Source organism: Notothenia rossii (assembly GCF_949606895.1).
Source record: "Notothenia rossii genome assembly, chromosome: 8".
Classification (NCBI taxonomy): domain Eukaryota; kingdom Metazoa; phylum Chordata; class Actinopteri; order Perciformes; family Nototheniidae; genus Notothenia; species Notothenia rossii.
Window position 1 is genome coordinate 27,493,102 of NC_136906.1, and position 27,395 is coordinate 27,520,496.

Consider the following 27,395-nt stretch of genomic DNA (forward strand, 5'->3'; position numbering starts at 1 on the left):
AAATGGGAATGTGTTTTATACTTTACCATAAAGCTCCCTTTTGGCAGTTATAAATGTTAGTAACTCATTCATAAATGGTCATAAGAGATGCCAAGAAACATCAAGATGGAAGGGGGAGAATCAACTCAGTGAACAACAGATACCAAGGATGTTGGCTGATGAAGAAGACAAAGTAAGCTAAGTAGCCAATATAAGGCTTAGCAGTACAGATAAATGTGGGCTCACTATTTGGCAAGGAATCGGTCACAGTTGCCCTGTTTATCTCATGTCTTATAAAAGCTTATTAATGATTTATAAAGTGTTCACAACCTAATTAATAAATGAATTACAAACTTTTCGTAAACCATTTATAAGGTTAGTCGTATAGTAAAGTGGGACCATTATATGTGTGTATTGACTGAATGTGACATACACAGATCTCATGTGCTTTCTGGTGGCAACACAGGAACCTGATGTGGGACCTCCTGTTTCCTCTGTGTGATGTGAGGTGTGAGGCCTCCTACTGTTTGAACATGATGAACTGAGGATGTTTGCAAACCGTCAACAAGATGCTGCTGATCAGACTGTATCCTGCTGGGAACTATCTGACAGAGAGGGCCTCCAACAGAGACCAGTGCTTGTTTACAGAGGCTTTTGTGTGTTTTTCACACTACTATCAAGTATTGGATGTAAAGCTCTGTAAGTGAGGGGTTTAGAAACGTCTATACTGCCTGAACATTATTAAGAAGTGTTTGCAGCGAGGTCGACTTCCTTTTCTACTTCATGAAAAGTTGCATGGCAGCTCAGACCGACCACTTACAGGCAGAGATATTTAATCTGGGCAACTAGGCTGACGTCTCTCAGAGGGAATTACTGGAGGGCACAAAGTAAGCACACAAAGAAAAGAAAATACTCACCACGGTCCATCAATTTCTCAGCAGTAAACTGCTCTGAGAGACCTCCAGCAGGTTGGCTGTTCACACCACAAATTCATCAGAGTGCGCAATGTAATGCCCAGGATACTTAAAATTGTTTCCTGTTAGTTCAGATATGTGTACATTTGATTCGTTTCATAAGATTAACTTGTATGAAAGGTTACATACAGTTGCACAATAAATCTCCCCTGCTCTTCTGACATTTCTACTGGTGGTGCACACGGTGGTGCAGTTATGTAGCGGTTGCTCTGCCACCCTGGAAACACGAGGTGGATGAGCAGCTCGTCTCATGAGGAGAACTGTCCTAGATTTTAAAGACACTGTATGACCTTGATTTCTACAGGAGAGAAACCTACAGAGCGCTGATTTATTTCCTCACGCCTAAAGGCAACGCTGCACCCTGTGTTTGAGCGGTGTGATCGGGTGCAGCCTACTTCAGCATGGAGGCTAAAGAAAGAGGAGTGATTTTGTAGCACACATGTCGGATACTGAAAATGGAGTATTGCTGTCTCATCCAGTGAGGAAACTTAGGGTAAGAGTTGCGGAAGCTACTTTGGAAGCATATCTTTGCAATTACTGTACACATGAATAAGTTGAACTACAGCAAAGTATAAGGATTATTGTAATTTGGTTGTTAAAGTAATAGTGTTAAAAAAAATCTAATTGACAAGGTACATAAGATTCTAAAACAAATAAAAGGCAGAAATGCATGTTAACTCAGTCTATTTTATGTGTTCCCACTTCTTCACAGATCATACAGTACATCAAAAAATAAATACCCCACTTGCACCTCTATGACCCTTGACCTTGAGAAACGGTCTAAAAACAGTGTCTATCTTGTCAATTTGCAATATATGACTTAAAGAAAATAGGACACATTTTCAAAACAACTTTTTGGTACAACAACGGCTTGGATCAGCAGGTTGTGTTCTGAAGTATAACTCAACATAAGGAAGTATTTTATTTCTTGTAGTTAACTTTGCAAAAAGTATTGTGTTCTCCTACAAACGGCAACAACACAAGCAGTCATTAAGCCTATGCAGGCACTTGAACCATATATTAAAGTATGTCATAGTGGGGCAAAACCAGACTGTATGAATTGCTAAATGAGAAGTGCCACATTTGAATCCTTGGATGTGAAAACCAGGCTAACTGGTAACCTGATTAACGGGGCTTCCCTCCTGTGTTTTGCCAAATCAGAGAGTTCTCATTTCACCCAGCACTGCATAAGCTACCTAAAGAAGAAGTCTGTCTTCACTTGTCCAGTTCAACTGAGCACACACTTTAAAAGATAAGTTAAGTGTGCCAATCCAGAGGTTCATTGACCTATAGGCAGTAGTTTTTGTATTCTGAGGTTACATTTTGAACAGGTAAACAGTGGTGGACAGCCTTACAATTGCTAAATTGACTCATTATCGCCTCTCGAGGAACATTTGGTGTTGCATGCTAATTTAACCGACATCTCTACCACACAATACATTGATGTTTTTGACATCAACACTGTGACACATTTGTTTGATTATGTAAATAAAAAATGTTTATTGTTTAAACTAAACTTCAGTCTCAATTTGACACATTAGAAATGTAAAGTATGCCACCAAGTTCATACAAACAAATTAAAGGAAGACCCTCTTTGTTTTTTGTTTCTCAGGCTTAAATTCCTGTGCTTCACTCTTTAGTTCAGTGACCATCAACTGGCGGCCCGTGGGCCACATCCGGCTTGCCAGACATTCTGATCCCGCCCGCACGGCAGGGGTGACTGTGGCGTTGGCGGAGTAGTTAGTGCGTTCGCCCCCCACTCGTCACTTCGAGTTACACCGGTTATAGCCCTACGCTCGTCAAAAAAACATTGTTGTGTTCTTGATCGAGACACTACATTCCCAAAGGTGCTGTATAGATGATATATGATATATTGTGTATATATATATATATATATATATATATATATATATATATATATATATATATATATATATAAAGATGATGATTACTTTTATAAAAAAATAATTTAGAAAAATACGAGAAGTTTATGTTTAATCCGTGTGTGGTTCGTTCTCTGGTTTTTCCGTTTCAAAACCGAATAGGAAAAACTATAAACCGGTGCTGTTTTTTTTTTTTCTGTTTTAAAATCGAAATGAAAAAGCAGAAAACGGACAACCAAAAAACCAACCTTATTCTGTTTTTAAACCAAAACGGGTTAACAAGAAAGTTACCGGTTCGCCAAGGAGGAAGTGGAGCACACAGGAGACAACCGTTTCATTGCAGACTGTTATGTTTATGTGGGGAAATGGCAGCGCAAGCATTATTTGGTATATGCGTGCCTGGAAAACAATTTTCTTATATCCTGCAACCGTTTCCCACCAATCAGGACACGTTATTAATAAAAAAGTTGATTCCTTTCCCTGCCAATCAGGACTGCTTTCAGTTGTATTACAGGCTTATAAAAAAAAAGATTCTTTTTTCAACAAAGAGAACATATTAATCATGTGATTTATTATGATTTATATATATTTATATAAATATTAATATATATATATATATATATATATAAATCTCTGGCCCCTGAAAGTGTCTCTTGGATTAATTTTGGCCCTTGGACAAATGTAGTTGGTGACCCCTGCTTTAGTTGCATTGTCAGCTGTTATATCTGCAGAAAAAAATCTCTGGAAGCCCCACCACTTAACTCCACAATCTTTTCTAATTCACTGTCTATGGACCTGCTCTGGTTTTTGTCTTCGGGAGCATCACTCACAGTCATATGTATCGATTTAAGTGTAAGAGAGAGCAGGAATAACATAAAAGACATTTTTAAACGTGTATTTATGGCCGGTTCTCACTGAGCCTGATAAAAAAAAAAACTGTTGACCTTAACTGGTGTGTACTGAAGAAAGAAGGAAACAGTGAGATAATAAGCAGTTGTTTTTCTGTGACTATTCTCAACTGTCCTGCCAACTTCTGCGAGTAATCTGCAGAAGAGAAAGTAAAGAAAGTCTTAAGTGTTTTGATCTCAAATGGCAAAAGGATTGCCCCTTTAAGGTCAAATCTCTTTGTTTTTCCACTATAAATCTGGGCAGGCAGCCGAATAATTAAAATGCGGTGTGACAGTTTGGAGCAAACAAAACCTGATCCAGGAGAAAAAAAAGAGTATGCTCATGAATAATTCATAATGTTAGTCTTTAAGCAAACACCACTTTATAATGAACTATGAGTGTAAGAAAATAAAGCTGCCAAGAACGTGTGGATACTGACAATGTTTGAGTCAATTACAAAGTGTGAATGTGCAGAAATTAGATATACAGTTTAAGTAACTTTGCCCGATAAACATTTTCTGACAAGCAGGCCTTTCTGGGGGTTTGTTTTGAAATGAAATTATATTCTTGTTCCTCTTTTGAAATGAAACAAGCCAAGACACACCATCGGCTGTCTAAATAGAGAGAAATTAAGGAGGAGATAATCAATTGTCTCAAAATAATCTGAAGGAGTTAGTCAATCAATCAATCAATCAATCAATCAATCAATCAATGTTTATTTATATAGCCCAATATCACAAATATTACATTTGTCTCAGTGGACTTCACAGTTTGTACAGAATATCAGTATGACAATACGACACCCTCTGTCCTTAGACCCTCACATCGTACAAGGAAAAACTTCCAGAGAAAACCCACAGTTTAAAGGAAAAATGGGAGAAACCTCAGGGAGAGCATCAGAGGAGGGATCCCTCTCCCAGGACGGGCAGACGTGCAATAGATGCCGTGTGTATATCGAAGAGATAATACATTTTACAGCGTAGGTAGACCAAATGTTTGGAAAGACCAAATGTTTGGAAATGCATGTGTCTATAATAAGAAGATGAATCCACGAGGATGTCAGCAATATTGTGGGAGCCATCAGGGAAGTAGTATGGTGAGAGTCAGGCAGGACCGCAGACAGGTTCAGCCACGACTCGAAGTCCAGGACTCGGACCCAGTACTCAGGATAGAGGATCCAGGACACACGACCACAGCAACAGGATTAGCCTCGACTCAGGATCCCGGTGTATACAATATATGGACCCAAAAAAGAGATTTGGGGGAAGCTGGGTTAATCGGAACATTTGAGTACACAGGTACAAACAGACAGAAAGACGAAGTAAGGTCCCCCCCCCGACAGTCCAAGCCTATAGCAGCTAAACTAACGTGTCTACGTACATGCACTCCCTTAGGATAGGTTGAGGGAAAAGGGTAGCAAGTAAGAAGTAAGAAACAGAGGTGGAGAGGCACACACAGGGAGAAAGGTCCCCACTGGAACCTGAATTGGTTAGAGGTATAGGAGTAGGTCAGTGGCTGCATTCCACACTCCAGGTGCCGGGCTAGGCGTTCTCTGCAACCTGTTACCCTCTAATAGAACCTCGAGAAGTCAGAGAGGGGAAAGGTTTTGGATAAAGTTTTAAATATAACATCTAAGTTTTTAGGATTTAAGTGAAAGAGTAAGAACTCAAATGTATACAGTAGGTGAAGAGTCACAACGTCTCTACGTCAATGCACTCGTATTCGATTATTTTATTTTATCACTATAAGCTTTATCAAAAAGGAAGGTCTTAAGCGCACTCTTAAAAACGGATAGGGTGTCTGCCGTCCGAACACAAACTGGAAGCTGATTCCACAAATGTGGAGCTTGATAAGAAAAGGCTCTGGCTCCCATTGTACTTTTAGAGACTCTAGGAACAACCAACAACCCTGCATTCTTGGAACGCAATGCCCTAGTCGGAAAGTAGGGTATAATGAGTTCTTTAAGGTAAGATGGCGCCTGCCCATTAAGGGCTTTGTAGGCGAGAAGAAGAATTTTAAATTCTATCCTGTGTTCTATAGGGAGCCAGGGAGTTAGTGTGCGCTGAATGAAATCTTTAGAGCTCAAAAAGCAAAGAGGAAGTGAGGCTTTCATCATCAGAGAGGAACTTCATCAATAAATCGCATCATCAAAACATTAACATTAATCCAATGTTATGTTTTGAAAGGCACACAAAAATTTGGTTTTAAGCTATTTAAACATCAGAGGACTCAAATGTTTAACTATGCTATTCTATATTTTTGTTTGTGTCAACTTATCCCATTGCAAGACCATCCCCAATAATGAGTTGATCCTTCTAACAACTTGTCTGATATATATTATTTTTCCATGCCAAAGAGCTCCATTGTTGTCCGAAATGTATTAAAACCACATCACTGAGCCACACTGTTGCACTCGGTGACATATTGCTTCTTTACCATCAACACACTAGTTTATTTTGACACACATACTGTACACCGTCCTGCTGCCCGAGATACTCAATAGAAAACCAAATGTGGATTCATTAGCCACTGAAAATAGTCCCTAACAAATGCAGTTTCTCATCCTGTAAGTGTTAGGATATTATAGGATATCAATAATTTGTGATATTGGGTTATATAAATAAACTTTGATTGATTGATTGATTGATGGATGGATGGATGGATGGATGGATTGATTGATTGGTTGATTGGTTGATTGGTTGATTGATTGATATAGAAGTGCCACAGACAATTGGGGATTAGGAAATGATGGAGCAATGTGGCTCTTTTAGTGAGACTTTTTACATTAAGTAATATCTTTTTTATTTTTTATTGTTTATCTATCATTTACAGTGCACAGTACATATTGTACCAAATAGTCAAAACCCTTTTTTCACCTTAAAATAGTTGAATAGTTTGAGATTAGGATTCTGACCAAGCTAGTCAGAACATTAGACGTAGGATTATCAACCAACCACCTACTAGATTTATTTTATAGGTTACAGTCTGGGCGCTTTATTTTATTATAAAATGTTCACCTAAAAGCTATCGATAAAATAGCGTTATATAAGTAGGACTCAAACTGTTATATCGTAAGGCCAAGAATTACATTTCAGGTGCCGCCATGATATTATATCAATAAATTGTCCTGGACTGACATTTAATGCATTGTTCTTCTGACATAAATCTCATAAATGCCTCCCTTTATGAGTCCACAATAGGAATTATAATTATATTATGTTTTATAGCCTTTCTGGAGAAGAAATGGTTAAAACAAATCCAGAGTGCTTGTGATTATGATCAAATACGGTTCGGGGCTCAAAGTGACTCAGTGCATCTCTGCTTTGTCCTAATGTCACCGTGCATAGCAAGCAATGCAAAAATAACAACACAATCAGCAAAAGTGCATAAAATCAATTCATACTTTCCTCAGACTGACATATAAATGGAGTGAGTTGAACAGGTGGTCTGACTTCATCTAACACTGTGTCATCTCCTCGCTGAGCAAAAATTAATGAAATCACAGCTTAGAGGCACAAGAGACCGGAGCAGCTCGACATGCTGCGTGTTTGTGAGTGTTTGTGAGAGCTGCTCCCTGGGGTCACACCAGCACATTGGGATGTATGCCAGGGTGTCAAAACTCAGGATACTGTGACATATGAGATGGACCCTGGTTCAAGAAATCATTACAAAATAAATACACAGACATGGTTGTTTGGACACGTGTTATAAAAGCTGTTTAAAGTTGAAAGGTGTTAAAAGGCTTTGACCTTAACCACTCGTTTATGTCAGAATACAATGTTACACACATTGTGAATGACATTGTAGTAGCATATTGGAGCTTTGCCCTGCTGTATATGTTTAAAGTTGCAATCCGTAGTTGTTTTAACAGACGTATGAATGATTTGGGTTCCTCAGCTGATCCAAACCAGTCTCACGGCATTTCTGATCATAGTTTTTGAATGCAAGCTTTGTTGCAGAGCTCTCCATTCACACGCTCACACGCCACACCTTGTATTTCTCACGCAGAGATTTCTTTCGAGGGTACCGCCCACCAAATTGCGCTGCAATAAACAAACTAGGCCTGTTTGAGACGCGTGCACTCCACTAGCACCCCCCCCCCCCCCCCCCCGTTGACATTCACGGTACAGACACCGCTGCCAAAATCTCACTCTGAACTGTGTTCAAAACTTGAGAGCCCTGTTGTTGTCAGACAAGCTGTCATAAAAAAGTACTTTTCATCCAGTTTTAAGTCAAATTTGTACGATACACTTTTGGATGTTGTTATTTTTTTACTATATATTTGACCAGATCTTATATTTTAGTGATCACATGTCTGGATCTCGCTTTTTTAGAGAAACCAGCTAAGCTAACATTAGCCTTTAGCTCGTAGCCAATAGTGTCCAGTGGGGCGGGGTGGAACTGCTTTATTAAGTATTGTTAACCGTTTTTTATCCCTGGGTCTGTTTGTTTCGAGAGGAAAAGATCCCTTTGGATAATTTTGCTCCTGAGTGATGGACAATGGAGGAATCCTGGAGAAGCCCAATGCAATGAAAAAGGGCAAATAAACGTACTTTGCTTCTGTTGTTGAAACAAATATAACATATGCACATGTTCACATTGTTATCTCCACCAAATATGTTTTGTATTAGATTCAGTTTGTTAGTTTGCCTCTCCTGTCCTGACTTTCATGAAACATATTGGATAGGAATGGTGTGAAATTGACCAAGGAAGAACCCATTTCATTTTTGTGTGGCTCACAGGGCAGATACACGCAGATATTTTTCCCTTTTGTAAACATTGATAGGGCAATTGGCCTTAGCCGGGGTCACTCCCAGAGTGCCTTTCTGCTTGCTTACTTATACATTTGAGAATAAGTAGTTTAATCGCTTCCAAATGTCTCTTTCAAGCGTCTAGACTTGTGGTGCTTTGAGCTGAAGCTGCAGAATAATAGTACAGTAGAAGGAAAGTTGATAATTGCTGTTGCTGAACTGTTTCCTCGGAGTAATCTAAAGTCTGCACCCCACAGGGAGTTTCTCCAGGTATCTCAGTGGGACCACCGTATTGACTTGTGCAGCATGCAACAAAAATCTCCCATTTATCTTGATTAGGCCCGCGCATCTGTACAGCCTCGGCCATCAAAGTGTCATTGAGCGTTAGTCTTTGTGAGTCTTCTCCGCATACACAAAAAAAATATGGAGGTATGCAAGGAGGTGAAATACTTTTCCATATGGCTGCAGGTTCTTCAGCTATGTGCTGAATCTGCTGATGGACATGCGGATCAATATCATTGATTGGTCCCCACTGCTCTGGGTGGAATTAGCATTTCAAAAGGAACTCCAGCTACAACTTTGAAATGATATTGATCGGCGGGTTTCTCCATCAAAGGTAAGACATGTCTAAGCCTTGACCTGAGATCCCGTAGCTTGGACAAAGACAGACTGTACCAAATTCTGTGGCTTTAAAAGCATGGTCGCCATGGAAACCGCGGCGTTATAGAAACCTGATTGTAAACCTCAGTCTTACACAGGCAGTGATGGTGGATAGTGTCGTTATCCCTTTGACCCCAGCTAGATTGCTCTTATTTCCCATGGTTCAGGAAGCCAGGCCCTCTTGATATCTGAAATTAGATGTCCGAGTCTCTCTAGTGAAGTAAAGTCATAACTCGCTGTATATTGCTCCACTTGGTTTGTAACCTCGGCCGAAGGCTCCCGACTCAGGGCTGACATCATTAGAGTTTTATTGCCTCTAAGAGGATCACACAGCACGGAAGATGGCAGGCTGGAAGTTTTTTAGAAAACAAACTGTGGTCAATCATATCAGGACTCCACAGTTTTAGTTTAGAGAATAAAGTTTCTTTCTCTGTCTCTATCTGAGTGATGTACAAAGTATATCCTTCAGAGAATTATGAGTTGAAAACTCTGCTGTGTGATGAATAAAAGTCCTGCTTAAAGATGTTACCTAAATATATAAACACAAGGATAAGCAATAAAAATCGATTTAAGTACAAAAACTAAAAGTACGCCCATTTTACAAAAAAGGAAAAATGTGTTTAACATTTTAGTTTTGCACCTTTTTCAAGTGTGTTACTTTACTGCAAGGCAGTTTATGAGTTTCTCCAAGTGATCAATAATGTTTATTCTGACGTATAATATATGATGTATTACAAATTTGAATCTACAAATTAGGAGCTATTTCTGCCTATCCCTTTCATTACTGACAAAAAAACCTCTAGCATCCATATTCTTCTATGCAAAACCCATCGACTAAAGTGGCTCGTTCCCAGAGGTCATCTTGTAATCCATAACTGTCAGACCTGTGACATCATCGACCATAGATTTTATAATGACAAAATTTGACCTGATGTTGGTGGTGCTTGTTCCTTTATCTTCTTTGGCCACTTTGTCTTGGTCAGCCTTCAAGCTATAGCTGTTTTTGATCTCATACATACAGTACCTTCTACCTCACTCTAAGGATATTCCAATAACATTGAAACTAAAAACATATAATTTTCTGCTTGGTTAGAAACAGATGTGGCATAACAGAGACATTATGAGCCTTCTAGTGAAAAGACACGTACCATACATATCAATCAATCATGTCTGCTTGATTACCTAAATCCCAATTTACTTTATTAAGAAAGACACAAATAGAAAATAAACCGGATACAGGCTAGTGATGTTGGTGGGAACAAACTATTTTCAAAGTATTATTTACTTTAAGTTGATACATGTAAATGTTTTGAATCTTGCATGTTTTGATACCTTTTGCACTACAGTTTATGGCGTCAGTTTCTCCATGACACTTTGCAAAGGTTTGCAAAAAGAGACCTTACTAGTGTGTTTGTTTTGTAGTTTGCTATTAAGAAGTGAACTGTATGAGAGCTAGGAACAAAGCAAACACCTTTTACGTAACAACAAATAGAACCCATTATTTTTGATTGGTAAGTTAACTTCAAAACTAATTTAACTTACGTTGGAAGTATATTTTTAAAAAGATTCTCGCGTGTTACTGGGACAATGACACGTCCAAACTGATGCAACACAGAGGTAAAGTACTAGTCAAAGCTTAAAGTGTGGCATTTTGGATGAGTTTAGAGCTGCATTGTGTCGTGTGCGAACAACAGACATTTTATCATTATTATTATTTTAGTAGATATGGCAAACAAGTTACAAACATATCCATTTCAGAGCATTTACAAAGCAGCATGAATATCCATATGGAGTTGTGTTTCTCCAACCGTATTAAATGTAAGATTATATTCTCTCTTTTCTCTCTTTTTCTGTTTTTGGTCTCTTTAGCTGCAAAATGATCCTGTATGTTCACCAGCTAGTCTCTATATGTGTCTGTCTGCTCTGCTGTCAAAGCATTCCTCTCATCGATTTTTGGTTTAAAACGGCTGCCTACTGAGGCCAGACGATAACACGGGAGAGGTGAAAATAAACCAAAACAGTAAATCTGCCGGACTTGAACATTGTACTCCTGCAGCAAAACGCTTTTCTGCTCCAATAGGTGCAAAGTAGCTTCTGAAGAAAAAATGATGGTTTTAATTGAAAAGACCACATGTTGGTTTGTAGAAGTGTTGTCATGACTCAATGTCGAAAACATATTTTTTTCTAAGTGTTACCTTAAAGCCTAAAATGGTCAGACTTGAACTTCGAGTAAGATTCTTATCTTGCTGCACAAAAGTAGAGCATTTATAGCACACTCATTTCTCTCTTGAACACTGTTCAAACTGTATAAATTAACAGAAGAGACACTTTCATATAGCCCCTAATAATGGCTAATGTACCTTAAGTACACCATCTGCACATTATTTTGTATATATCTAGCTAGGATTATACCTAAGTGCATATAACAAGAATGTCTCACGAGGCCTGCTGGTTTTCCATACATAAAAACACCTCTAATGGTCTTTGATGAAAGTTGTAGGGGTTCAATTATAAAGTATATGTAGAAAATATGTAGAAATCAATCCGGTGGCCACCAAAAACAATAATACAGAAAGGTGTTATCTTCCCACTCAATGTATTAGTGCTTTTTATAAAAGGTGTGTTGTGTTTCTCTCAAAAAGACTGCAGGTCCGCTCCTCAGTGCCTTTTTCTTATCCAAAATGGGCCATGACTCACCACAGACTCATTATTAGATAACATTTTTTTTAAACTGTCAAATTATTCATTTCGGGTGTGAACATCGCCCTTTGAGTGTATTCTTCCGGACAGTGTGGTTCACCCACTGAGACAGGCTCCGTCATCAAAGGCAGGTCCTGTTTTCTCTCCTGAAGCACTGTGTTCATGCAGACTGGCAGTGACTTTCACCCACCTCACTTATACCTTTAAAGGGCCTATTTGAAATGTCTGTTATTTGTCAAATCTGCTCTTGGGTGTTTTAGAGATAATAATTGAAGCTGCCTTTTTTATGGTTTGCATTATGACAATGCAGTGAGTCAGATATGTAAGAAAACTGTACTTTCAAGCTGCATTGGGCATTGTTCCACCTACAAGGCCGCAGGCAATGAAGATTTAAATGTCAGGAGTTTTTTTTACTTTGAGAAAACATTTGTTTGCTTTCTTTTGGCGAGTTAGACTGGAAGAATTATACTTCTTTCATATGTTTTTGTTAAATAAAAACTGCTAGCCAGTTAGCTTAGATTAGCTTAGCAGAAGCATGGGAGATATGTTGTGCAGGACACAAACTAGAACTGATGTCTTTGCCAGTGCAGCAGGACAAGTCAGACATGTGTTGGCACTGGGGCAAAATCCAAACCAGGATTCATTGTTGTTGTGCTATTTGTGTCTTTGTCACTGCTTTTGTGTTGTGCCCTTGACATCTCTATGTGTGACAGTTTGGACTACCTCAGGGTGAAGTGGATGTGGATATCTCTTCAACTGTAAATACATTTATTTGTTGTTACGCGCTAGCCCTTGGTGTTCTCTCTCTCTCCTTTCCTCTTTGCTCTCTTTGCTCCAGGTGTTCCTGTTGTTCATCCCAGTGCCCCTCCTCGACTACTCACTCAACTCTACCGTGGACGACAGGTGAAAATGCGTTATACCGGCCCAAAACATTTCCATCAGGACTCAGAGAAACGTACGGAGCCCCCTAGGAGGGGGAAAAAAATATTATTTGAACAAAAAAGAAAAAGAAAAAAGTTTTGCGTTGCAGTTTGTAGACGGTCCCTAAGTACTCCTCTCCCTCCTCAAGCTGCAGATTGTGACCAATTCTTGATGTTTAGCTCGGATGACGGCGCGTATCGAACTGTTCTGATAAAAACGACTCTGTAGCTCGTTGTCTACCTTGCTATGATTGTAAAGTAATGTTGTTTGTATTTTTACACCGTTATTGATCCGCGCAATTCGAATGTCAATAACTCAGCTCAGAGGGACGTGCATGTCCCCTCGCTCTGAGTGTTCTCTTGAGGTGTCTTCACTTATGTGAAACCCTTTACTTATGTGAAACCCTTTACATATGTGTATATGTGTATATACAGTATGTGTGAAACCTGTGCGTATTGCCAAGCACTGATGTTATAACTTTATATTTAACCTGTTAAGCCCCAAGGTCCCCGCCGGCGGGGACCCTGGTTTTTTTTTTCAGGACACTGTGTCTCAGGCAGGCACGTGCACACATAGACCTCAAAGTGGGCTTGAGCCCCTGCCCTTTTTCTTCCTCCAGAGAAAGTGCCCTTTTTATGGGGGGATTTTTTTGATTTTTTTTTTATAAATTAATATGTATCTACTGCTGTTTGCGCACACTTTCCAAACATATATTGATTGAATAAAAAATAAAAAGATCAGGTCGGGAGATTAGACTGTGAAGTTCCGCTGCTCTCTCTACCCTCCCTCCCTTCCACGTCTCGCGCACAGCGGTGCGGACATCGGGAGTCCCTCCTTCAGACAGACAGACGCAGCACCTTCCACTTTACTGTCCCACGTTATGCCGGCTTTTCTTTGATTATTTTGAAGGTGAGTGTTGATGAACAAATGAGTAAGCTGCCGGTGCCTCGAGTTTACAGCTAATTAGCCAAAAGACAAAAACAAATATAGTTAACTAAGGTAGGCTACTAGCTAATGGATAAGTTAGCTCAAGGTTTAGCTAAGGCAATTCATCATGGGCATACAGGCTAATGAACTGTACTTAAGGGGAGACACTAGGCTTGGGCGGTATGACGGTATTAAGGTATACCAGGGTATTTCGAAATACCGTCGGTATGATTTTCAATACAGTGACGTCACAGACTGTGCACCAAATCATAGATGCGTTTCATTTCCAGCACAACGAGAGACAGAGGCACTTCTTTGGGAATGTTTAAGACGGGGTGAGTGAGTGTTGACATTTTTTAATCCTATGCAACTGGTTGATGGTTTTGTAGTCCAGGTCGGACGGTTTTAAAAACGAAAGCATTTACGTGCTAAACATTCACGCGAGTAATCCAATGAATCAAATGGAAATAAGGTTTTTAACACATGCACGGAATAATATTGCCAAACTAGTTAGTGAATATAGCAAACTTTATTCAATAAGTCAAGTATTTACTCCCGGAAAATGTTTATGTATGATGATATATTGTTAACTTAGCTCACTATGGAAACAACGTCGGACATCTACAAACGCGTCCTGTATCCGATCTCAAAATGTGCCATTTGCACAATGTGTCATGTACGCAGCCCTTTTTTTTTTGCAATTGCGCGCACGTCGTGGCACTTTGCGAGCGTCTACCGGCTCGGGCTGCATTTTACACCGAACATATAATATACCGTTCGAAACATCTATTTGCCGCCGAACGCCACCTCACTCAAGTCGACCCAAGTCATACCGTCAGTGGCGGCTGGTGGAAAATATTTTTGGTGGGGCTGTTGATATAGTGAGTAAAAAAATCTTTTTTGGGAGAAATTACCCCTTAAATTGGGACTGATACCGTCATATACCGTATACCCCGGTATGATGTCAGCAAGGTATGACGGTATGAAAAAAATGATACCGCCCATGCCTAGGAGACACTACAGGTGAATACAGTAAAATGTGTATCTAATAACGTCATCACAATCACCACATTGATATGCAAATTAGGCGTTAACTAGGCCTGATTAAAATGCGCTAATTTGCATGCAATATTACAAGTAGGCCTACATGAAAAAACGATCTTTTTGCCTGCAATGTCTTGCCTTTTAATAACTATTATTTTTACTAGTGTGTTGTATGCTGATAGATCTTAATCATTACATGATACAGCGACCCACCCTCATGTGAAAGAAGGGAATTTATAGGTACACTGAAATTAAGTCCTTGAACAGTTATGTTTCGTTATGTGTGCGTTAAGTGTAATAATAATAATAAAAATGCATTGGATCATTATTGTATTCAGGCAAATCAGTATTACATTGCTTTGCTATAGAAGCTGAAGGTTAACTTACTTGTGAAACAAAAGTTAATTGAACAAATTCGATAAGCAGGTCAGCAGCGTAGTCAAAACCTGCTTTTTTTTAAAATAGAACTATTGGCCAAGACCAAGTCATTTTTATCTTTTAAAGACCTGGAAAGGTTTATTAACGCCTTTGTTACCTCGAGGTTGGACTACTGCAACGCTCTGTACGTGGGAATGGACCAGGCGTCAATTAAACGCCTGCTGTTAGTGCAGAACGCAGCTGCACGTCTACTCACTGGCCACAAAAAGCGTGACCACATCACCCCAATTCTGGCCTCACTGCACTGGCTTCCAATTCGGTTCGGAATTGATTTTAAACTCCTTTTATTTGTTTTTAAAGCACTAAATGGGCTGGCTCCGGCCTATATAGCTGAACTCCTCCAGCGCTACACCCCAGCCAGAGCTTTAAGGTCTGCTGACCAGATGCTGCTGATAGTGCCCAAGACCAGGCTCAAAACCCAAGGGCGCCGAGCCTTCGCAGCAGCTGGCCCTAGGCTCTGGAACACTCTGCCCCTCCATGTGAGGTCGGCCCAGACACTAGAGTTTTTTAAATCCTCACTAAAGACTCACTTCTTCTCTCTGGCCTTCTAGTCAGAGCAGAGCATGACTCCTGACTTTTCCCTGTGTTTTTTATATATCTGTTGTAATTTATTGTCTTTTATTTTGATTGTAGTAATGTGTTTTTATGTGATTGTAGTATTTATTACATGTACAGCACTTTGGCCCGACCAAAAATCGCTTTTAAATGTGCTTTATAAATTAACTTTATAAATTAACTTTGAATTTGATTTTAAATTATTTTCATCACTTCTGCAGCACAATGCCAAAAAAAGAAAGAATTCAGAAAAAGAAGGAGAAGGAGCGCCAGGAAACACCCAAGAGTAGCACATCTCTAAATGCATGGTTAAAACCAAGTACCAGCAGCAACACACAAGAGAGAACAGATAATTCAAATGTTGAAAGTGTTACACCTGAGAAAGCAGTAGAGATCTCACAAGCAACATTGGAGAGACAAGGGGAGGCTTTAGAGGCAACACCTGACACAGAACCGAAAGATGATCAGGAAATCCCTGTAACTGTGGAAGAGGAAGAGGCCACAGGAGGGGACGGTGGATAATGTTCAGTTTGAGGAAGCCATAGAAGAGGGTGGTGTTGAGGAAACTGTCAGTAGTGTAGAAGAGGTCATATCAAAAATTGCATCCTTAAAGTATCCAACAGATCCCGCCCACAACCAAGCTTTTGATCTCAAATGTAATGTCAGCTATGTGAAAATGTGTGTTGCTTGAGGACCATGCCAACCTATCCTTAGATTTCCCAAAAACACTGAAGGCCGATCATTTCAAAAGATGTGGTATGAAAATAAGCCATGGTTGGAGTATTCATCCGAAAAGGACAGTATGTACTGCTTCAGCTGTCGGGTTTTTCTCAATGAACAAAAGTACAGTAACAAGAGTGCTTGGAGAGTGGCTGGCGTAAACAACTGGAAAAGGGGACTTGATCAAATGCAAGAACATGCAGACTCAGAGGCCCATTTAACAAGCATGGTGCGATGGAACACTGCTTTACAAGCAGCTTTTGAGGTATCAGATGTTCAAGGAAAGGCAATAAGAGAGCAAGAGATACAAAGAAACAGAGAAATCTTGACCCAATTAATTGACATAACTTTATATCTTGCACGACAGGGGAAGGCTTTCAGGGGTGACGACGAGTCTGCCACTAGCTCAAACCAGGGCAACTTCCTTGAACTTGTTAAAATGTTTAGCCAGTACGATAGTGTACTCAGGCTACATTTGGATAATGTCAATGACCAGAAAATGGGTAAGAACAGATGTCAAGTTTCACTCCTCTCAAACAGAACACAAAATGATATCATACAAGCCCTCGCCACCTTCACAAAAAGAGAGATAAGGAAAGAAATAGAGGAGGCTAATATATATTCAGTACTCATAGATGAAACCACTGATGTATCTCATTGCGAGCATGTCTCTTTTGTTGTGAGTTATGTGTATGAAATGGAAGTCAAAGAGCGCTTCCTCCAGGTCTGCAATGTGTCAAAAACAACAGGTGAGGAGATGGAGAAAACAGTTCTTGACTTGCTAAATAACAATGACCCACAGATCCAAAACATGCGTGGTCAAGGCTATGATGGCGCTGCCAATATGAATGGTCAATACAGAGGACTGCAGTCAAGAAAACACAATAACAAAGCTCTGTATGTGCATTGCCAAGCTCACTGCTTAAATTTGGTCTTAGTTGAAAGTGCAAAATCAAGCCTCCACTTCATTACCTTTTTCAACCTGGTAGAGAAGCTCTATGTGTTTTTTACCAGCTCTACAAAAAGACACACTGCATTTGTGAAATGCCAAGAGGCCCTGCACCCTGGAGAGCATGTAATTCAACTGCAGAAGCTCTCTGACACACGTTGGGCATGCAGAGAAAAAGCCCTGAAGGCCCTCCTTAAAGTGATGAGTATTGTGGTCAAGGTCCTCACTGACATGACAGAGCAGGAGCCTCCAGATACTGCTGCTGGAGATGCCAAGATGTACCTTAAAGCCATAGACTTTGAGTTTTTCCTTTGCCTTGAGATCGCCACACCAGTCTTTGAGGTCACTGCACTTGCCTCTGATGCTCTACAGAACTGCCACATTGATCTGTCCACAGCATATACTGTTGTTGATGGAGTGATGGACACCTTGTCCAACCTCAGGACAGAAGAACAGTTTGGAAAACTGTTTAAGAGTGCCACTGAAAAGGCAGAAGCCGCTGGGATCAGCATCCCCACAGTCCCCCCAGGACAGCAAAGGCAGAAGAGGGTGCCTGCAAAGTATCGGCAAAGTACTAATGCAGCCACAGAGAGCCATTCCTTCAGTCAGTAGAAGACTATTATAGAGGGAAGGTTTACTACTCATTCGTAGATATTCTTTCTCAGGAACTAAAAAGAAGATTTAGGGGAGATGGCGAGACAGAGTCCAGTAAAATACTGAATGCACTCCACACTTTGACCAAGCCAACAACTGGATAGGCGAAGATGCAATGGGTCCTGACTCCCTTGATGCCGTTCACATGCTTTGTGAGTTCTATGGAGGAGAGGAGCAGAAGTTGAAAACAGAGCTCAGGGTTTTTCATGCCTCTTTCCCAAACACATGCACCATGAAGGGGATATTAAAAACACTAAGAGAGAACAGTGGACAGAATATCTTTCCAACACTGGTGGAAATGATAAGAACCTATGCAACAATTCCAGTGTCAACAGCAACAGTGGAGAGGTCCTTCTCCAAGCTCAAGCTGGTGAAAGACACACTCAGAAGCCACTGCACAGAAGAGAGGCTTTCTGATCTCTTCCTCCTCGCTATTGAGAAGGACATTCCTGTTATCCACAGTGAAGTAATAAACATCTACAGGGACATGGCCCCCAGAAGGTTGCTGCTGTAAGGGAGGAAGGAAAGACAAAAAATGAAGACACGAAAAAAGATTTAACAACTTCCAAGTGCAAAGAAAGATGCAAGATACAAAGAAAGTTAGTAACAAAAGAAGTTAACAAAATATTAGATTTCAGATTTCAAGACCTTGTTAAATAATTTCAGTAAAGTTGCAGTATTTTTGCATGTTCTTATTAAATACCTTTGCACAGTTTTTTGAGCATTTTTGATGTGTTTTGTCCAATTAAATTAAGTAAATGAGTAGGAGAGGAGAGCAGAATGCACTAAGTGTAATTGTTGCAACTAAACGTAGCCCTACTTGTAGTTTGGAGTGTAGGTTGGTTTGTGTATTTATGTAGAGAACAGCCTTTTTCAGTTTTGTGTGAAGATTTGTTGATTTTGAAGTGTTATTTTAAAACCACAAAAATAATTCAAAGGACTTAATGTTGTGCTAAAATAAACTAATTATTATAGCAATTAACTAGTAGCATAGAAAACATGCACATTGTGGCATAGTTTCCTTTGTTGATGTCTGCTCTTGTGCGTAGTGAATACTAAAGAAGACCATTGTCTCTGTGTTAACTGATTATTTTATAGAATTCTGTTGAGTATTAAAACATTGCGTGAGTTGGGAGGGTAAGTCAGATACAGCTATATATATATTTATTTATTTTTGTATTTATTTAAAAAATATTTTTTTAGAAATGGCTATGGGAAATGCCCTTTTCCTCACTTGAGCCCCTGCCCCCCAAAATGTCTGTGCACGTCCCTGGTTACAGGGGATCTTAATATTTAATAACCTATTAATGTGTTATACCAGATTAACGGAAATAATCTCAGCTAACTGACGATATAAACAATTTTTACCAAAACAAAACACAAGTCTCATAAGAAGCATCTAAATGACCCCTTAGCGAAAAATGCTAACGGATATTGGCACAGAACTCAAGATAAAAGTACTCTTATTACTTATCGTAGCTGCAAATACAAGATATCCGATTAAAGCTGAGGTTCCACAGATTATTTAGGTATATAGTATCATCACTGAGTGATCCGAACTTGCGACAGGGGAAGCAAACACAGACATCACAACACCTACCTTTACGGAGCTTCTAGGGAGATCGTCTCACCGTAGCTGTTAATCTGATCAAAAGACGTGTTCAGTGGTTCAATGGCATTAAAACGATAAAGAACGCGGCTGAATCGGTTAATCCATAGGTTGATAAAGTTTCTGGGCAATAATTTGAATTATTTATAATCCATAATTCCATTTTTATGTAAAAATCGCAGAGCAAAAGTTAGCTGCTAATGGTAGCCACCAGAGTGGCTGCTGCTTCCGGTCTTGACACACATATGACCAAATAAGGACTATGTGGGAGTTCCCCTCGATTCCATTGGCTCTGACGGTTAGAAAGAGATGTCACATGTCAAAATCCAGCAGGGGGAGCCAGAGATATGAAAAATCCACCCAAATGGCCCCAGAAGAGGTTTTTTTTGCTAAATCTGACTAAAAAGCTCAAATATCACTTGTTTTGCATCAATCTTGATACAGGGTACTTATTATATGTTGTACTTTGGATTCCTAAAGCTTTTAATCTACTAACCCATCATCCAAGGTTAGTTTTCACTATAAGTACAAAATATTTTTTGGACGGACACTATAATTTACAGTTTTTTACCATGTTCAATCTGAATTTTCTTTAAAATAAAAAAAAAACAAAATAGGATCTGACTTTTCTAAATCCAACTGACATGTTTATCATTACTTTGAGAAAAAAGAGTATTAATTTAACCCTTTTAGAAGGGAAGATATGGTCATTTGTTCTGGGAATGTCATTTTTCGAGCCTGAAACCTGAAAAACAGGCTCAGGGTTTAACAGGTTAAGGCCAAGCTCAAAGTAAAATCGATGAACCGCTCCATTGTTGTGGTTTCTGTGTTGCCGTAGCAGCCAAACTGACCAGGAAGTACATTGAGCTAAATTAAAAGTATTGCGAGATCTCGCAAAACATTATTATTTTTTTTTTTCAAATCTTTTTTTTTTTCTTCATGTCCCCAAGCGACTATTTACAAAATGAGCTGCACTAACAAAACACTGCAAATGAAAAACACTGCTAGAAGCTCAAACGGAAATGGGGACAATAAAAAGTGATGCACACAGTTGGGACCCGGGTGCTTGTTGACATTTGAGCATTATAAAGTTGGCCAACTGTCACTTTTTAGTGCCCCGTTTACATTGAGTTCTGAGCTTCTTGCCACATTTTTTTATTTGTGTTGCCAAGTGGGTAAAGGTGCTTTTTTCATTTGTATGTGTTTTGGCACATTTGTATTTTTATATGCATCTTTTTTGTGCAGCACGTTTTTCCTAATGAAAGTGGTTTGAGCCATTGTACTGCGTTTGCACTTGTCGGCCACTGTACTGCTCTCCTCTCTAATGGATCACTTGACACAAAAATCAGTTGACACGAGGAGAGAGGAGGGAGAATCCTTCAGCATTGATAGATAATGCTAAAATGTTTAATTAACTTGAATTTGAAGAAGAGACCCAAGTGAGGAAATGGAGGAAGCCAAATAATGATGTGGGAGGAACCTCCGGTATCCTCCTGGCTCTACGTCGCTCAGGTGTCCCTGATCTGCACTAAATGCCATAGAAAAGAAGGCTGGAGGCTCTCTACTGTTTGCTGCCAGCCACCTCACCGATCCTTAGTTTAGGATTTTACTCTTTATTTTGCCTTTAATCTTTTTCGTTGCTTCTTTTGGGGATGGGGGATCTGGTAGTGCAGTTTTTGCAGCTTTATTTCTCAGTTTTTTTTCATTTGCATCACAAACTGAGCCACAAATGTGTTATGTTGTCTAGTGGCTGTAACACAGGGTCTTTCTAAGGAATCTGATGCCCTTGTTTAATGATCAGCAAATTGGGTGAAAACCTAGTTAATCGCTCAGAAAAGCAAATCTTGGTGGGTTAAGGTTGAAGTGGAAACGCCTACAAAATATACCAATCTTAAACACAAAAAATAGAGCTGATTAAAGTATCCATGTTTTCATTTTAAAGTAAGTTTGATGGCTTTAAGAGAAATAGGAATATTACACATTTCCATGGGTGAAAGAACCTTTATGCCACGGTTGTTTTCAAGCCTTTCCCCCTGGGATTACTGAACAAAAAGCTGTAAATATGCAAAGCAGATTAATTAGTTTCCCAAGGTCGCCTGTACAGAAAAGGTCTCCATGCGTAAATATGAGATTTCTCTGCAGAAGTAAGAATATCTGCAGATGAGTCGCTGTACGGATTTTATTGATATTTGCTCGGGAGTTAACGAAGCTCTGTGTGAGGCCTCATTTGGCCAAAAAGTATCTGTTTAATCCACAGCCTCGGTAAAAAAAAAAGCAAGGGTTGGAGTTGTTAGAGCGTCTTAGTTCTGGTGGCTTTAACCGGAGGGTTTGCGTGCTGCACCTCAAAGTCCACAGCTCATTTGAATCCAGTCCTAAAGCCCTTCCAACCCAACAAACTCTGCGTGCTGACTCAAGACCAGGCTTATTAAGTCTAATCCGTGCAACCCTCTGTGTTTGTATTATCAAACAGGATTAGACTGATACCTGTGTGTCGCTATACCAATATATTGGCTCCACTTTTAACTTTATAACAAGGCTAATAATCCACCTGTGATACTCTTGACTATAGGAACATCTGAAAACATGCAAGTATATTTGAATTGCCCGTAATTAATATATACAAAACATTTTCATCACCATTGAGTGAATGTGCTCTCCACAAATATAAAAAATGATATTCGAAAAGTATTCCATGGTGTTTTTTTACGGCGAAAACTATAGTTTGTTGTCCACAGCTGACGTTACATTTACCAAACTTTTTCTGCTGATTGATATGACTGCACATAGTCTCTTGATCCTCCTTAGCAACCGTCTGATCTCCTTAGCAACAATTAGGGAAAACTAACCTCTCGAAGGTTATTAGGTCAGCAATACATTATTTTGCTGTATTATTTAAGACAAAGCTACTTTGAAAGATCCAAGTTACCACATGCGTCACAATGGAAGGAGTTAAACTGCAATAAATATACACTAGGGAGAATTGTAGTTTAGTAAATGAATGCTACTTTGGAAAAGCAAATCTAAGTTCTATGTAAAAAAAAAAAATGACTATGATTATTTGAGGGGAAATTTACAACAAAATATAAAAGAAATTGTGTTTTCAGCAGAGATTTTATTAACTCTGGGCTTGGTTTAGTAAAGAGGTCTATTTTAGTCTAGTGATACTTTTATTTTCCACGTGCACAGGCCCCTTTTGCACATGCAGGCGTTGCACAAAGGTGAAAGGTCAAGTGTGTTTGTGGCTGTCAGAAACACATTGAAGGAATGCGCTGCAGGGCTGCTCAAAGGGGTTCAAATGTAAGACGTAAGCACTGGAAAAACTACAAAACACAATAATCCTTTCCTTTTATGGAACAACCTTTGATGTTTCAGTTATTTTTGTGAGTTACATGACTCAGGTCAAACGCACATTAAATAGTTTGGAACATAATGTCCCTTAGTACATGTATCCTAAATGTTTCCCTTGTGTCTCGTCTTGATATTTGACCTTGTTGATGTTCTTAATAGACAATAAATCTGACAATAAAGTGTTATCCTATTGTCATATATTTTACCCCAGCACCAATGGCAGTGACAGTCTCCTTAAGCACAATGTTGTGTCATAAAAATGGTTTGTTTTGTGATAAAAACAGTCCCAAAAATAAAATAAATCTATTTAATAGAACATAAAAAAGTAACTGTCAATACTGCATTTGAGTGCCTATCTTATATTTGGCTTTTCACATACATTTTTGTGCATCAAGTGACCAATTTTGACAAATGGACTCCACATTTAAAAAATGGGTTTATACATCTTTTACCACATATATCAAGTCTAATCTTGGTCCGACACACAGTTCATCTTATCCTCCAGCAGGTTTACTCAGCAGTGTGAAATGCCCTGAGGCGACTTTGATAAAGTGAATGGGATACAACCCACTTAAATAGACCATTAAAGAGAATTAGGCACATCATAATCGCAAGATACTGTAGCACATTACATGGAATGGTTGATTAATTTCTCATATGTGGAAGCAGAAAAAGACTTTGATTCATAATGTACATCAGAATATACTAGAGCCATATGGTAATTATTCAACTACTGAATTAACTGATTAATTAACTAATCCTGCCACAAAACATTCCAATAAAAGTTAATGAGTCGACTAATCCTTCTGCCTTCATGCCAAAACACATGCTGGTACTGCCCTCTGTTGGATTGAGCCTCTCATTGCATGTATTGACAGGATTCATCATATCAGTGTTGCACCACAGGATGGTACACACAGTGGTGCATTTCAAACAGCAGTAATGTAATGACTCACCAGTACAAGTCGTGCAGGAGAGGCGTATTAGAGCCCAGCTGCTCTCTGTGGACTGTAATTGAGTTAAAGGCCAATATCATGTTCAGATCAATGGCGACATACTGACACTTGTGTCTTCCCAAAAGACAACACAGACACAAATGTAATATCAGGGGCTGCTTATTGTAAGCAGGAGTCATGTTGCAGAAACATCCCTCTTGTTTTCAACCCTGTGTATCCGAGGCAGGACAGATGAAAGATGAATTACAAGATGACACAAAGATCCTAAATTGGACCAAGGTTCCCTGACTTCCTCCATTTTCTGAGGGTTAATTACGCTACACGGATACCATTGATCTGATGTTCAGCGGACAAAACTACAACTTGCAGATAATTGCTCGGGGGTACTTTGTGATCAATAATGCACCAACATAGGAGGCTGTATTGGAAAGTATGTGTATGGGTGATTGCTTACATCAATCCTTCTACAGACAGTCATTTCCGAGCTGCTGCCCTGCCCTGCTCCTCTTTTGTGTGTACCAGCCTATTGAGGCAGATATATTTTTTCTCATTGTCTGGTTCCTTTGAGGCTTTTTCAAAGAAAAGACACCCAAGCTGAAGTTTTTGAAATCGTTTTTAAAGAATGGAGGCATCATCATGAGTTGTTGGAGGTATATGGATATCCTCTGGGGAGTGGAAGGCAAGCTCCTTGCCCTGCATGCAGCATCAGGAGTGACCGCCAGCGATGGTAGATGATGGTAAGGGGATGATGCCCACAGGATTCTCTTGAGGAGGTGGAGAAAGCATAAGAGGGGGAGAGGGGGGGGGGGTAGATGGTTGTTCAGTGGGAATCTGTAGCACTGCATTTTACTGGTTGCACGGTGGGCGGAAAATCTTTGTCTCCTTGAGATCTCTGGATGTTTTCCGATGGTTAAGAGATTTAAAACTTATTGCTGATTCCTCAAAAATACAGACAAGGAAACTTGATCCAGAGTTAAAGGTGGGTGTTGATTACTTCTGTGGAAATAGCAGGATTTTGATTGATGTTAAACTAAATTGTGCAACCCTGACTTAATTGGATAGGAAATGTGTTAGTCTATAACGCTGATTTGGATAAAGTCAACATTTTAACATTTAATGCTTATTTTGAAGTCATTTAACATAATTATCAGTTCAAAAGTGGCTTCCTGATCTGCACTTTTTGTCACTGTTGATATAAAAAAATGTATTTACAGGAGGGATTTCACTGTATTAGTCACAACGTCATGCATTAGACCTGAGAGAGTTGCATCTCCCCTAAACAGATTGACTCTTTGCTTCCACAGAGTCTTCCAGGAGGCCATGCCAGGCAGCCCAGAGAACATCCCCCTGGGAGAGTGCAGCCTCTCCCAGTCCAGGGACCAGCTGACTCCCCCTAGCCGCACAGAGAGCACCGTATTCAGCCTGTCCCGCAGCGAGTCCATCTGGACCACAGAGACCCCCCGCAACAGCAAGTGTGAGGAGTTCTGGTTCTCCATCCACCTCATGTCGACGGGGGGCAGCTTCCTGGCGTGCGGCATCATCATCAGCAGCCTGTACTTCGCCGGTCACTGGAGGACTGTGACTAACTTCCTGGGTCCGGCCCTGCTCAGCATCGGGATGATGGTTTTTGTTGTGGGTGTGGTTCTGATCCCCATCACCAGGGAGAACAGGAAGCAGGCGACCATGAAGAAGCCCCTCAGTTACTACAGGCCTCCGGTTTATAACCTGTGATCAACAAAATCGTTATTGGGGATAATCAACATGAGGCACTTTAAGAGCACGCTGGATTAAAGTTCAGCATGGGAGCTTATTATAAAAAGACTATTTTTTATTTCTCCAGGATTTACGAGCACTTATCTCAAGTGTGCATGAAAACATTTGCATTAGTAGCCATGGCTGTGGAAAATGAAGGTGAGAGCACAAGGACAACAATGTGCTGTAGAAAATGCAATCATTCGAGCACAATTTAGCGAGGAGGTAAACTGTCCTTATACATTTTCATGAGGGAAAAGTGGACAAGGGGATTTCCTAACGCTGTGTGGTAGAGTTTATACCAATTCATGAATAATTAAAGGTTGTGAGAGCTTATAATTGTCAGTTCCCAGTTTCCTGTGTCTTGTTGCATGCACTGAAGTCCTTTTTGTGGAACAGAGGCTTTGAATCTGCGCGCATTCATCTTCAAATATATGTAAAGGACGAACATTTGACTGAAAGACCTGAAAGCACATTTTCATAGGATTTAAATATTACGTGGCAGGACATTTGTATTAACCCCTTCAGACTTGGCCTCCATCAAAGTGGACATGAAATATTCAGTGCAATTGGAAATGCACTTAAATTTAGACTTTGGCCTAGCAATCAGGCAGATCGGCATTCAAAGTAGTAGTGTTAATCAATATGTAAGGGATCACAGGACTACTTTATGTTCATTTCAAATGAGCTTTATTGGCATGAATTGTACTACTGCTAAATAATATAGTATTGAATCATTACATTTAACAAAAAAGTATGTAATTTAACATTAGCCGTTAAAGAGCCAGATGCTTTAGTACCACAACATCATTAAATGGAGAATTGATATTGTCTAACTTGTATCTAGTGGACACGAACATTATGTCACCCAGATCAGGAAAAAGGAACCAACAACACTAATAATGTTATTTGTTTGTTGTTTGCGGATGCCCTGTCTGTTAGCTAGCATTAAATGCTAACATTAAAATTTGGGTAAAATTGTCCCAAACCCCAAATGATTGATGTCAGGTTTGTTTTCTATTGTGAAGTTAGTCTTCGATTTCATCCAGGGTGGCATTCAAAATGTCTTAGAATTGTAAGAAAATGCACTTGCCTTAATCTGTAGAAGCCATGAATGTATTTCAGTGTTTACAGCTCTTGCCCAATGGCCTTAAATAAAGTTTTATACAGATATAGCAAATACATTAATGTGTGGCAAAATTGACACAAGAACAGACACCTTTTCACCTTTTTGATATCAACATGCTAAATCACGATATGGTACATTTGCACTTTTTTGTGTGTGTGTGCTTATGACAACTATCTTTATAGAACTGCTATTGTTTTCAGTGGTTAACTTGTTTATTTTTAAAGAAATACTACTTCAGATTATGTTAAATTCATATTCAAATGATGATGTTTATTATTTAATCAATGTAATATCGTAAAGTGAATACCATATTATTTTACTTAATATACATACGTTTTGGTTATTGAAGTCCCTATTCAGTACACTGCAGTACATTTGAGTCCCCCAGCCTCTTAAACTATACAATAGTGTGTGTTAAATGTAAACATGTTAGACATCAGACACACATGAAAACGTACTCTGGAGGTGTCAGAACCCCAGCAGAGATCATTTATTGTTTTTGTTTTTTACATAAATAATAATGGAACTACTTTAATCAATGAATCCTCGGTCAGTAAA

At 39.5% G+C, this 27,395-nt stretch overlaps 1 protein-coding gene across 3 annotated transcripts; it reads left to right on the forward strand.

The window, feature by feature from the left end:
- Nucleotides 1-1,043: 1,043 nt before the first annotated feature.
- On the forward strand, nucleotides 1,044-26,806 carry pirt (phosphoinositide interacting regulator of transient receptor potential channels). Of its 3 annotated transcripts, none has more exons than XM_079646070.1 (2): nucleotides 1,044-1,446; nucleotides 25,261-26,806. In XM_079646070.1, exon 2 carries the CDS (start codon nucleotides 25,277-25,279, stop codon nucleotides 25,685-25,687), a length of 411 nt encoding a protein of 136 aa, XP_079502196.1. In that variant the 5' UTR covers nucleotides 1,044-1,446; nucleotides 25,261-25,276; the 3' UTR covers nucleotides 25,688-26,806. The 3 variants fall into 3 exon arrangements, with proteins under 3 accessions (XP_079502196.1, XP_079502198.1, XP_079502197.1); XM_079646072.1 differs by lacking the exon at nucleotides 1,044-1,446 and adding an exon at nucleotides 2,732-2,800; XM_079646071.1 differs by lacking the exon at nucleotides 1,044-1,446 and adding an exon at nucleotides 24,523-24,693.
- Nucleotides 26,807-27,395: the final 589 nt, after the last annotated feature.

Bases quoted from the DNA above. Each gene is read 5' to 3' on its own strand.
- pirt (XM_079646070.1), top strand. From the start codon at position 25,277: ATGCCAGGCAGCCCAGAGAACATCCCCCTGGGAGAGTGCAGCCTCTCC.